The sequence below is a fragment of the Trachypithecus francoisi genome, unplaced genomic scaffold (genome assembly GCF_009764315.1).
Source record: "Trachypithecus francoisi isolate TF-2019V2 unplaced genomic scaffold, Tfra_2.0 Lachesis_group3, whole genome shotgun sequence".
NCBI classification, from domain to species: Eukaryota; Metazoa; Chordata; class Mammalia; order Primates; family Cercopithecidae; genus Trachypithecus; species Trachypithecus francoisi.
Genome location: NW_022681468.1, coordinates 83,058,945 through 83,072,806, shown reverse-complemented (window position 1 = coordinate 83,072,806; position 13,862 = coordinate 83,058,945). Strand labels below are relative to the sequence as shown.

Genomic DNA, 13,862 nt, shown 5'->3' with positions numbered 1-13,862 from the left:
AAATTAACTGGGCATGGTGGCATGTGCCTGTAGTCCCAGCTACTCAGGAGGCTGAGGTGGGAGGCTTGCTTGAGCCCAGGAGATTGAGGCTACAGTGAGCTATGATTGTACCACTGGACTCCAGCCTGGATGACAGAGTGAGACCTTGTCTCTAAAAACAAAACAAAAGAAAAAATAAGTTAAAAAAATGAAGGCAATAAAACAACTCAGGTTGGAAATATGCTCCACACCTGTTGATCTTGACCTGGATCTCCACAATGCACCTTTTCCCCCTGCCTCAAGACACCAAGACTGGCCTGTCCTGAAACAAGCAAGATTCCCAGAAGCCTCTCAGGGCACAGTTCGTTGTCTAAGGCAGTGGTGTTAATGCAGTACAGTTTTCAGCTTCTAATCAGGTCTGGGAAAGTCACTGGATCCTTTTCTCCTCCTGGTGGGGTGAACGGCAAATGGTTTAATGCCTGGGAAATGAACTACAACTTCAGGATAGATCAAATCACAGTCCGAATGGGGCTGAGGAAGGCGAGGTGGGCAATGTACACCTGCTCCCTCTTTCCAGCAGCAGGTGCTGTGGCCCTTCAAGGGAGAGGGAATAGCCGGGCTCTTTCAACTCACTTGTAGGGATCAACAAGTTCCTCAGTCACATAATTCAGAAAGTTCCAGCCTCCATAGGCAAAGGAGCCCTGAAGGAAAGCCAGTGCGACGAGGCCGATGTCAGGTTCCTGGAAATTCTCAAATGCATTCTTTGGCTCCAGCCAGAAGTATTCTCCTGTGGACACATGCAACAGGAGGCTGCTCAGTGAGACAAGTCAGGAGCCCAGCAACCCCTGGCCTGCCCTGGCCCACCTCTCACCCCTCCGTGTGGCAATGACACCAACTCTGTCTTGTCTCCAGTGAACCCAACATATTGGATACATGGGGATAAAGGGAGCAGGAAAATTCAGGTCCAGGGCTTCCGAGGCCCTGGAAACTGGGAGTCCAAATGAGGGTTTAGGTTCAAAGCACAGTTCTGAATGCTCATTCTATAAAAGGTAAAGTTATTTAAAAGGAAAGGACATGGTAAATTGGGCTTTGGAAATACAGGATTGGAGTCATTGGTAATCTCCTGACCACTTTCTCTGATATCTAAGTTTCTACATTTTCATGAAGAAAGCATCCAGGGTTGGGCACAGTGGCTCAGGCCTATAATCCAAACAATTTGGGAGGTCAAGGCAGAAGGAATGCTTGAGGCCAGAAGTTTGAGACCAGCCTGGGCAACATAGCGAGACTCCCATCTCCACCACTAATTAAAAAAATTAGCTGGGTGTGGTGGTGTATGCCTATAGTCTCACCTATTTGAGAGGCTAAGGTGGGAGGATCACTTGAGCCCAGGAGTTTAAGGCTGCAGTGAGCAGGAGAATCACTTGAACCTGGGAGGTGGAGGTTGCAGTGAGCTGAGATTGCGCCACTGTACTCCAGCCTGGGTGACAGAGCAAGACCCTGTCTCCAAAAAAGAAAAAAACAAAAACAAGCAAGCATCCAGAACAACAAACACTCAAACGTGAGTTTCCATAATGCTATATTAGTTCAAGCTTGTTTTGCTGCTTGCTTTGTTGATATCCTCCTATCTGTTTCTGAGATGTGTGTTTGGTCTCTCTTTTCTTTTTTTGAGATGGAGTCTTGCTCTGTCACCCAGGCTGGAGTGCAGTGGCATGATCTCAGCTCACTGCAACCTCCACCTCCCAGGTTCTAAGTGATTCTCCTGCTTCGGCCTCCCGAGTAGCTGGAGTTACAGGCATGTGCCACCATGCCTGGCTAATTTTTTTGTATTTTTAGTAGAGACAGGGTTTCATCACGTTGGCCAGGCTGGTCTTGAACTCCTGACCTCAAGTGATGTGCCTGCATTGACCTCCCAAAGTGCTGGGATTACAGGCGTGAGCCACCATGCCTTGCCGTCTCTCTTTTCAAGATTCCCCAAGGACAGGAATTTTTTTAGCAAAGAGCTGTTTAAACTGCCTTCCCAGCCCCTAGCACAGTGTGCTGCAGACTGTGGGCCCTTGGAATCGTCTGCTGACTGGCTAAAATTTCAATGAGATAGAGAGTAATTGATCATATGTTACTTATTCATCTGCAGTTTAGCATTGGGACAGGAAATAAGGAGATTAGGGTGACCAGGAGAAAGAATTGAGGCCAGTTTAGGAGGGACTCACTATTTTTGACAAGATAGTGCAGTGATTTCCTTAAGTCTAAATGCCTGAAAGCAATATATAACCTGTTAAAGAACTTAATCCAACTGTTTAAAACAATCAGACATATTATATAGCAGAAACTTAATTATGTTTCCTGGAGTAGAAATCCAGGCTGCCCACACTGCCTTCAGGGCTTGTGGGAAGTTTCCCTGTTTGTCACCTGACTTTCTCCCAGTGACACTGGGCAGAGCCTCACGGTGCCATGGGTCCCATGGAAACCAAATACAGCCTCAGGCTTGGAAAGGGCCAAATCCAGTGGGGAATGTTGGCAGGGGTCCCGGGAATGCAGAGCTCTCTCTCTCAGAGATTATAAGTAATTTTGAAACATAAAATACCTTTTTCTGTCCTCCACTTTAAGATGTGGACAAGATTCAACAGAAGAGGCAGGGAGCTTCCCTGGGGTTGGGGGAAAAAGACAATAGGAATCTAGAGATCTGGGGTTTTTGTTTGTTTATTTGTTTTTGAGACAAGGTCTTTCTCAGTCGCCCAGGCTGGAGTGCAGTGGCACAATCATAGCTCACTACAGCCTCAAATTCCTGGGCTCACGTGATCCTCCCACCTTAGCCTCCAGAGTAAGCGAGACCACAGCCATGCATCACTATGCCCTGCTAATTTTTAAGATTTTTTGTAGAGATGGGATTTCACTATGCTGCTCAGACTAGTCTCAAACTCCTGGGCTCAAGTGATCCTCCTGCCTCATCCTTCCTAAGTGCTGGGATTACAGATGTGAGCGACCACACTTGGCGGATATGTGGGGTCTTTACCTAGCTGTGCTAGAGCCTTGAGGTAAGCATGGGAGAGGTGACCTTTGCAGCCTAAGGGGAGTATTCCCTACCCCCAACCACCTCGGGGAAAATGGTTTATCCTTCCCTTTTGTCAAGCAAGGGAAGAAGAAGAGAAGTCACTCAAGGCTAGAACTGGGGAAATCTCAGGGTGTGCATACCTTCAAAGCTGGGCTGAGAGGGTGTGTATATGCAAGGGGAGGAAAGGTGGGCAGCACCTGTTGTTCCTGTGATACTCACCTTTGCATATCTGTACAATCCCCATGATGATAATCAGGGCCAAGGCCAGGAGCTTCCCAGCTGTGAAGATGTCTTGAACCCGGGTGGCCCACCGCACACTGGAACAGTTGACCCATGTGAGGAGCACTGAAATGAAAGACCCCCAAACAGATCTTCAGAGGCTGTACCTGGCTGCATGATGCCCAAGGCACACAAGCAGAAGTGCTCCCTCGTCCTGATGATGAGATTGTAATAGGTGAGCCAGATACCCAGCAAGCTCAACCCCAGGGACCAGAGACTGTGGCTAGGTTAATGGGTTACAAATGAGGATTACATGTCCCAAATTAGAGCTTGGGAACAGCATGCCCTGCTGAGGGCTGGAAGCCAGAAGTAGGCATGGAAGTGTAGGCACTGGCTTTGGGGGTAAAATCATATCTGATCAGGGCACAAGTATGGGCTTTGTCTTCAAATTATTATTTGTGCAAGGGGAGCTGTGAGCAGCTGGTGGGATTCAGGAAGTCACCTTCCTAAGCCTGATTTTGGGGTAACAGAGGCTTAGGGGAATCTTCTGTTACTTAGGCTTATTGAGATATAATCTACATCTTACTAAAACTCACCTTTTTTTTTTTTTTTTTTGAGACAGAGTCTCGCTCTGTCGCCCGGGCTGGAGTGCCGTGGCTGGATCTTAGCTCACTGCAAGCTCCGCCTCCCGGGTTTATACCATTCTCCTGCCTCAGCCTCCCGAGTAGCTGGGACTACAGGTGCCTGCCACCTCGCCCAGCTAGTTTTTTGTATTTTTTAGTAGAGACGGGGTTTCACAGTGTTAGCCAGGATGGTCTCGATCTCCTGACCTCGTGATCCGCCCGTCTTGGCCTCCCAAAGTGCTGGGATTACAGGCTTGAGCCACCGCGCCCAGCCAAAACTCACCTTTTTTAAGTGTACAGTTTGATGAGATTTGACAAATGCATTGAATGGCTTAATCACTTCAACACTTCATATGTAGAACATTCCCGACACTCTAAAAAGTTTCCTTATGCATCATGCTCCTTTGTAGTCAGTGAGGCAAATCTTCTTACCCTACCTCTACAAGCATTACTTTGACTTCTATCCCTATAGCTTTGTCTTTTTCAAAATGTCATGTAAATGGAATCATACAATATGTGGTCTTCTGTGTTTGACTTCTTTCACTTAACATAATGCTTTCGAGATCTACTCATGTTGTTGCACATATTACAATTTGTTCTTTTTTATTGCCAGATAGCATTCTATGATGTAAAGGTATCTGTTTGTTTTTCCATAGACATTTGGGTTGCTCACAGTGTGGGACTATGATGAAGAGTTGTGATAAATACTTGCGTAGATGTCTTTTTCCTTTTTGTGGATCGTAGAGATCTTTGAGTGGGGTTTTCATTGCTCTTGAGTAAATCCCCAGGAATGAGATTCTGGGCCATAGAGTAAATGTGTTTAACTTTATAAGAAACTACCAAACTTGTCTTCCACAGTGGCTGTCTCCTTTTGCATTCCCACTGTCATGTCGGAGTTCCTGTTGCTCTACATCTTTGCCAGCATTTGGTATTGTCAGTTTTTGCTAATGGGCGTGTAGTTGTATTTCATTACGGTTTTGATTTGCATTTCCCTAATGACTAATGATGTTGAGCAACTTTTCATGTGCTTATTTGCCATCCATTTACAAATCTTCTTTGGTGGCATGGGGAGTTGTAATTCTCTACAAAAAATTTTAAAAATAAGCTGGGTGCTGTGGCAGCTCTGACTTCACTTGAATGGCTGATCAAATTTTATCAATATCTTATTCTTAAATGGTACTTCTACTTTCCAAGTATTTCCCAACCTTACTTGATGCTGAGAAGGTTAGGGTAGGATGGTCCTGACATTACCCGTCTGTAACCTTCCTTCGTGCACCGTCTCCACCTGGCAAATCCCTTCTCCTCTTTCAAGATCCAGCTTAAATGTCACCTGTTCTATGAATCTTTATAATTCAGCATGTTATTTATTCCTAACAACATGCCTGCAAGAGAAGATATATCAGCTGTGTTTTGTACACGAGGAACAAAGTTTGTTCCTTCTTTCCAGAACAATCCCATACCACTTTGTTTATATCTAATATTGGGATGTATTTCTTTTTTCTTTTCTTTTCTTTTTTTTTTTTGAGACAGAGTCTCACTCTTTCGCCCAGGCTGGAGTGCAGTGGCGCAATCTCGGCTCACTGCAAGTTCCACCTCCCGGGTTCACGCCATTCTGCTGCCTCAGCTGGGACGCCACCACATCCAGCTAATTTTTTGTATTTTTAGTAGAGACAGGATTTCACCGTGTTAGCCAGAATGGTCTCAATCTGCTGACCTCATGATCCTCGGCCTCCCAAAGTGCTGGGATTACAGGCATGAGCCACCGTGCTCGGCCGGGATGTATTTCTTTGTATCAAAATGACCTGCTTCTGGCCTGGCGTGGTGGCTCACGCTAGTAATCCTAGCACTTTGGGAGGTCAAGGTGGGTGGATCATGAGGTCAGGAGTTCGAGACCAGCCTGGCCAACACAGTGAAATCCCGTCTCTACTAAAAATAAAAAAATTAGCTGGGCATGGTGGCGAGTGCCTGTAATCCCAGCTACTCGGGAGGCTGAGGCAGGAGAATCACTTGTACCTGGGAGACGGAGGTTGCAGTGGGCCAAGATTGTGCCACTGCACTCCAGTGTGGGCGACACAGCTAGACTACATTTTTTTTTTTAAGACACCAAGGGCAAGTAAATGTTTTCATGTTTTTAAATCTCAGGACATATCATTGGTGACTGCAAATAGTAGGTGCTCAGCAAGTATTTAATAAAAGAATTTAAAAATATCACAATTCATTAGCCTTCCAATATCATCTCGGTCTACACGTTCCACAATGCACATCAACCTCTTCTGCTCCCCAAGAACCTCATCAAAAGGAGACACAATCCCTAGTTGGCTTCACGTTGCCAAAGGGCAACAGGAAACTTGACTTCAAGAGTAGAAGCTCCTGACTCCTCATGGAAGAGCTATTATCCAAGATGATGTCATATAAGGAGAAGCAAAACATGTTGTCAGAGGAAGGATTTTAAGTGCCCAAGCAGGGAGAACACTTTGTAATACTCGAATGTTCCAGATGGACTGACATCCTGATAAATACACATTTGGTTTGTCTTACTCAATTCAATAAGGATTTCAGGATCATGTGCCTGGTGACAAGCCAACCTAGGTCACTCTAAACAACTGGGTCTGTGATCTCAGCTTCTTCCCTGGGCCCTGAGGCATGCAAGGTACAAGGCTGGGCCCCTTCACCCAGGAATTCAGGCAGACACAGCAGTAACTCAAGGATAAAGGAGATTGAAAAAAGGAAGGAAGGAAGATTAGGAAACAAACCCCATGAGCCTCAGGGATAGGTAAGGATTACACAATAAGGAACCAGATCTTGATCTCAGGGAAGAAAATCCTTCTCCAAGGGGAGGAGAGGGCAGGAGGGGGAAGTGACAGAAAGTACTTGAGGAAAACAAGGGCAAAGCGGGACAACTCAAAGAAATCTCTCCTCCCCCAAGCAGACCACCTCCCTGTTGTGCTGGAAAAGAAAACATGAAATCATCTCTTTACAAGATGGACCTTACTGAGTCACACAGAAAGACACCTTTAAACTGTCAGCTCTGTGGTCTTCCTGGGGTGACAGAGATAGGGATGCTTTGTCAAATAACCTATCTGTGGCTATCTTCTGTCTTGCCTAACCTTATCTCCATCACTTCCCAAGAACCCAGCCCTTGACGAATATTTAACCTTTCACCTTCACAATAATCTTTCAGAAACAAAAAGAAATTCGGAGAATGAGGTGGGGATAGGCAGGTTGCCTGTGACACCTAATCTCCTTGGAACAATGGCTGCAGGCCCCAGATCTGGCCCTTCACCCTGCAGTTGGGTGATCACACCATGTGACTGAGGGGAAAGATGGTATCAGTCTCCTGATACCACAAGACAACTTCCCTCACAGCAGGCTGAAACCTGAGCCTCCATCCAGAGAGGACAGGTCAGTGGGTGCTTGCCAAGTTCCTGCCCTGCTTAGGAGCCCTGCTGCTGGCTAGCTACTGCCTGGCACTTGTCTGTTGCTGACGATGAAATTCTAGAACCCTCTCTTCTCGGCTAGACCCTGAATTCTGCATGCCTGAGATACAGTGGCCTCAGGGAAGCTACATGTAGATGAGGATCATTGGCCACAGCAGCTTTGAACTGTGAGGGGCTTTTCATCTATCCATCCATCCATCCATCCATCCATCACAGATCCATTCGCCCATCCACCCATCTAGCCATCCATCATCCATGCATCCATCCACCCACCCGTCTATCCATCCATCATCCATCCACCTACCCACCCATCCAACCATCCATCATCTATCCATCCATCCACTCATCCACTCATCCATCATTCATGCAGGGCCTCCATGTACTAGGCGTTCTAGTTGGTGGGGAGGTAATTGATAAGACACAAGTCCCTGCCTTTAGGAAGTTGGCCGTGTAACAGGGATGACAGGTGAAGAGATGGCCACGAAACAATGAGGTGATGGCAAAGTTATTCGCAGCAGCTAGTGGGCATCTATGAGGAACCCCTAACTCAGCCCAGGGGAATCAGAGATGCCTCCTTTAGGAGGAAGAGACCCTGGCAACATGGAGAAATTTATAATCCTGGTCCAGCTGGACAAAATAAAAAGTCATAAGACTCTGGTTCTTGTCCACTGTAATCTAGTTGTGGGAGTGGTTGCTGCTTCTTTAGAGGCCCTCATGGAATTCCAGGCTTGTATATATATATTTGGGCATTTCCTCCCCTCTTTCTTTCTTGCTTCCTGGGTAAAAAATAAGATGACAGACTATTAAGAAGACAAGAGTTCAAGAATATGCTTAAGTCAGGGGCGGGTTACTTAATCCATCCAGTTTGAAATACTCAACATCAAGGTGACAGAAGAGATACAAAGAATGAGTCAGGCAGGAGGAGGAAAATTCAGATTCTAGCAATCTGGAACTCTGCCCAGAGTCCAGGGCCTCCCAGCTGCCAAGTAGGAGAGATGGGCTCAATGCTTTCTGCAGGACTGGCAGAGGGATTCAGAGTCCTTGCTGCCGACCTGTAACTGGCTTGCCCACTGTGGAGGGCTGGGCTCCCTGCAGAGAAGGTGCCCTCAGCCCCAGCCCAGCTCTGACCGCAGACTTTGATCTCCAGGAATTACAGAAGTCTCTCCTTTACTTCCTCCCCTTGGCAATGACAGCAGATCTTTTTGTATTGGGGGCAGCTGAAGGTAGAATTATGACCATCCAAGATATCAACATTCTAATCCCTGAGATTTGTGACTATGTTATTTTAAATGACAAAAGCAACTTTGCAAATGTGATTAAGTTAAGGATTTTTTTTGGAGATGGAGTTTCGCTCTTGTTGCCCAGGCTGGAGTGCAATGGTGCAGTCTCAGCTCACTGCAACCTCCGCCTCCCATGTTAAAATGATTTTCCTGCCTCAGCCTCCCAAGTAGCTGGGATTACAGGTGTCTGCCACCACACCTGGCTAATTTTTGTATTTTTGGTAGAGACGGATTTCACCATGTTGGCCAGGCTGGTCTCAAACTCCTGAGCTCAGGTGATCTACCCACCTTGGCCTCCCAAAGTGCTGGAATTACAGGCCTGAGCCACCACGCCCAGCCATGTTAAGGATCTTGAGATGGGGAGATTATCCTGAATTATCCAGAGGGCCCAGTGTTGTCACAGGAGTCCTTACAAGAGGGAGGTAAGAGGGTCAGAGTTACAAAAAGACATGTGATCATGCAACCATCAGACAGAGAGAAAGAGAGACTTGAAGATGCTATGCTGCTGGCTTTGAAGATGAAAGATGGGGCCATGAACCAAAGAATGCAGGAGGTCCCTAGAAGCTAGAAAAGGCAATGAATTCTCCCTAGAGCCTCTAGAAGAAATTCAGGCCTGCTGACCCCAGAGTTTAGGACTTCTGACTTCCAGGACTAAGATAATACATTTGGCTGGGTGCAGTGGCTCACGCCTGTAATCCCAGGACTTTGGGAGGCCGAGGCGGGTGGATCACGAGGTCAGGAGATCAAGACCATCCTGGCAAACACGGTGAAACTCCGTCTCTACTAAAAATACAAAAAATTAGCCGGGCATGGTGGCGGGCACCTGTAGTCCCATCTACTTGGGAGGCTGAGGTAGGAGAATGGCGTGAACCCAGAGGCGGAGCTTGCAGTGAGCGGAGATCAGGCCACTGCACTCCAGCCTGGGTGACAGAGCAAGACTCCGTCTCAAAAAAAAAGATAGTACATTTGCATAGTTTTAAACCACTAAGTTTGTGGTTACTTGTAACAGTACCAATAGGAAATGGATACCAGACAGATATTATGCTGAAAGACCAGACAGCAGGGACATACCCTTAAAGAGAAAAGCTTTTAAACAGCAGCCAGGCAACACATACCAGGAGCCCAAAGGAGTGTCTGTCCACAGGCCTTGCAGGACACCAGATGGAGGGAAGGGATGTTGTTCTCTAGAAGTGGGTAGTGAAGGTGAGATCACCAGTGTGCTCACCTGGTTAGCAAAGTTCCACACCACATAGCTGCTTCCCACTTCTTCCAGCTTCCCAACCCTAGCTGGCATCCCACAGCTAAAGTGTTCCTATTTCCTCTTCCTCCATTTGGTAATTCAATACAGTAGCAAACAGCCTTGTCTTGTAACTCTAGCAGTGTTGTTTTTTCTCTTTCCTTTTAGAGAAATCCAGGGCAAAAGACACGATATCCCTTCTTCATCTAATTCAGGTTCTCCTTCAGTCTCCCCTGTATTCCTTACAACTTCAGGCCCACCCACACAACCCAGATACACACACAAACACTGGTCCAAGAATCACAAACTTCTTGCAAGGCGAGGGGAGTGCCAGGATGTTCACAGACATGAATCCTTTATTTTCTGCCCCCATGATTTTGTTGGTCTCCTTATTTTACTGGCCAGAAGCCACAATCAAAGGCCACAAAAGAAGTCAAGATAGAAAGCCAAGAGATTATTATCCCAAGAGTCCTGAGTCTGAGTACACTGTTCACATCGGAGGGGACAGAGTGGCCACACCGTGTACTGTCCTGTGGTAGACAACACCAAAACACACCTTGGCAGAGCTTGCTCTATATCCTTCCAGGCTGAGTCACCCCACTTTTAACCCTAAATTAATACACAGTCATGTGCTACATAATGACATTCTGGGCAACAACAGACTACTTATACCTTAGTGGCCCTGTAGGATTCGAAGACCATATTTTTACTGTATCTTTTCTGTTAGATATGTTTAATGAACAAATACAACTGCCTACAGTGCTCAGTACAGTAACATGCTGTACAGCTTTGTAGACTAGGAACAACAAGCTACACCATGTAGCCTAGGTGTGTAGTAGGCTATGCATCTAGTTTCATGTCAGTACAGTCTATGATGTTTGCATAATGACTAAATTATCTAAGGATACATTTCTCAGACTGTATCCTTATCATTAAGCAATGCATGACAGTATTATAGACTATAGGTAAAAGAAACAATTTAAAATTAATTTCTTCAGTGCATTTTGAAATAGAACACCAATGAATCATTAGCATAAATAAATAAATCTGCATTTAGAAGGTTTTAAGGATGGATTGGGGAGTTGTGGAGCTGGTTTTAAGTCCCTGCAATCATTCCAGAGGTGAGGCTGTGACTTTATCACTCTTCCCCTCAACTCTACCTAGCAGCACCTGGGAAGTGAAGGATGATGTGGGTTTCTGGAGTCTTTTTTGGGTGTGGAACAAGCGAGCAGAGCTCAGAGGAGTTTGTGTAAGGTGTGAAGTGGTAAGAATGGGGAGGAACATCACCAGCAGCATGAAAGATAGAAGCCAGAGACGGCTCTCTCAGAGGGACCCGGCAGGTCTGAATCCGAGACTCACAGAACTTTTGAACTTGAAGAACTCAGTGGCCATGGTGCCTTTGCCAGCTTAGTCACGTACTCTCAGTTAACCTCTTTGAACCTCCCTTTTCTCCAGGTAAAATCTAAGGTCCATTTGAACAGTGTGACGATACTCTGTATCCTGTGTATTGTTGCATACATTTTTTTTTTTTTTTTTTGAGATGGAGTCTCGCTCTGTCACCCAGGCTGGAGTGCAGTGGCACGATCTTGGCTCACTGCAAGCTCTGCCTCCCGAGTAGATGGGACTACAGGTGCCCGCCACCACGTCTGGCTAATTTTTTGTATTTTTAGTAGAGACAGAGTTTCACTGTAGTTAGCCAGGATGGTCTCGATCTCCTGACCTCGTGATCCGCCCACCTCGGCCTCCCAAAATGCTGGGATTACAGGCATGAGCCACTACGTCTGGCCTGTTGCATAAAATGTTAAATGGTTATTTTTATTGTTTATCTTAAGAAACTGTAGACTAAGAAAGTCAAAAAGAGCATGTGATTTGCTCAGGATCATGCTGACACTCAGAAGCAAAGCAGAGTGGCGGGGAATGGGAATGGTTTGGAAGATTTTAGAGAGCATATCATGCATCAGACCGCATTGTACATCGTGCCCCTGATCCTTCTCAATTTCTAATCTGTTCCATGTTTTTCTCAGGAGGATGCTCCTCCACAAATGACCTGCCCTGGGGTCCTTCAACCCAGCTGTCTGGAAGTTGGAAGTGGGTCACAGGTACAGGCTGTGGGGCTGGGGAGCACCGGCCAAGCACTGGACCAGGAGCCCAGATGGTCAAACATGTTCCTGTGCCTCAGTTTCCACAAGGGATGAAAATACCACCAGATCTTATAAGTCACGTGCCTCTGTCTGCTAGGGAGGAACACCCTGCAGAAAGCCGAAGAGCTGCGTGGTTGCTGCCCGTGCTGCCCCACTCCTCAGGCCCCACAGAGACTGTCTGCTGCCAGCGGTGTGCACACAGCCACAAACAATCCCCTGGTGGCCGTAGTGGCCTTGAGGTCCTGTCTGGCACACAGTAGGTGCTAAGCTTACTGAATGGAAATGACAGACAGATACATCTACACAGAAAATTCAGGGAGAGTGCACATAGAAGCCATTGTGCTGCTCTAGGGAGTAAATATCACGTTTAATATGTCATGGGATGGCCCATGAAGCAAGGCAAGTGCCCCGGATGCCAGACAGAATTGTGGGGAGAGGGTACATATTGTGGCTGTCTCTCCTTCCTCTAAGAAAGCTCACAAAGTACAACCAGGCATAGTTACTCACACCTGTAATCCCAGTGACAGTAGAGGCTGAGGTGGGAGGATCAATTGAGGCCAGAAGTTTGAAGTTTGAGGCCAGCCTGGGCAACACAGCAAGATCCTGTCTCTTAAAAAATAACAGAAAATTTGCCAGATATGGTGACATGTACCTGTAGTCCCAGCTACAAGGGAGGCTGGGGTGGGAGGATCACTTGAGCCCAGGAATTCAAGGCTGCAGTAAGCTGTGATTATGCCATTGCACTGGCCTGGGTAACCCTGTCTCTTTAAAAAAAGAAAAAGAAAAAGAAAAAAGCTTGCTGGGCACGGTGGCTCACACCTGTAATCCCAGCACTTTGGGAGGCTGAGGTGGGTAAATCACTTGAGGTCAGGAGTTCAAGACCAGCCTGGCCAATATAGCAAAACCCTGTCTCTATTAAAAACACAAAAATTTGCTGGGTGTGGCAGTGCATGCCTGTAATGCCAGCTACTCGGGAGGCTGAGAATTGCTTGAACCTGGGAGGCAGAGGTTGCAGTGAGCCAAGATTGCGCCACCACACTCCAGCCTCGGTGACAAAGACTCTACCTCAAACAAAACAAAACAAAACAAAGAAAAAAAAAAGCTCACTAAGAGTACACGTTATTCCCAGAGAGAGACTACTTGATAACTGTTTTCTTTTTTTGAGATGGGGTCTCATTCTGTCACCCAGGCTGGAGTGCAGTGGCCTGATGTTGGCAAACTACAATCTCTGCCTCCCAGGCTCAAACAATCCTCCCACCTCAGCCTCCCGAGTAGCTGGGACCACAGGTATGTGCCACCCCACCCAGCTAATTTTTTGTATTTTTGGTAGAGACAGAGTTTCCCCATGTTGCCCAGGCTGGTCTTGAACTCCTGAGCTCTAGCAATCTGCCCACTTTGGCCTCTCGAAGTGCTGGGATTACAGGCATGAGCCACCGTTGTTTTTTTTTTTTTTTTGAGACAGGGTCTTACTCTGTCACCCAGGCTGCAGTGCAGTGGCATGATGATGGCTCACTGTAGTCTCAACCTCCCTAGACTCAGATGATCCTCCCACCTCAGCCTCCTGAGTAGCTGAGACTACAGGTACGTGCCACCAGGCTCAGCTAATTTTTGTATTTTTTGTAGAGACGGGGTTTTGCCAGGTTGCCCAGGCTGGTCTAGAACTCCTGGGCTCAAGTGAGTCACCTGCCTTGGCCTCCCAAAGTGCTGGGATTACAGGTGTGAGCCACCACACCCGGCGATGACTGTTTTCAAGTGCTTCCTTGCTTTGGCTACAGGACTCTGGCTTCTCATTGAGCTGGGCCAGCAGGGGTTCATTTTGTGCCTTCCTCAAGGAGCCAAAGAACATTCCCACATGGATCCCTGAACTAATCTCATTTCTTCTACTAAGCCAGCTGCC

General features: G+C 46.9%; 1 protein-coding gene across 2 annotated transcripts in view; it reads right to left on the bottom strand.

The window, feature by feature from the left end:
• Positions 1 to 13,862, bottom strand: part of SLC7A8 (solute carrier family 7 member 8) — a 61,948-nt gene that overhangs the window by 14,521 nt on the left and 33,565 nt on the right. For both annotated transcript variants that reach the window (XM_033188574.1, XM_033188575.1), the window contains 2 exons: positions 3,248 to 3,373; positions 613 to 766 (listed from right to left, as the gene is read on the bottom strand). In XM_033188574.1, the coding sequence (XP_033044465.1) occupies positions 613 to 766; positions 3,248 to 3,373 (280 nt within the window). The remainder of the gene's footprint in view (positions 1 to 612; positions 767 to 3,247; positions 3,374 to 13,862) is intronic.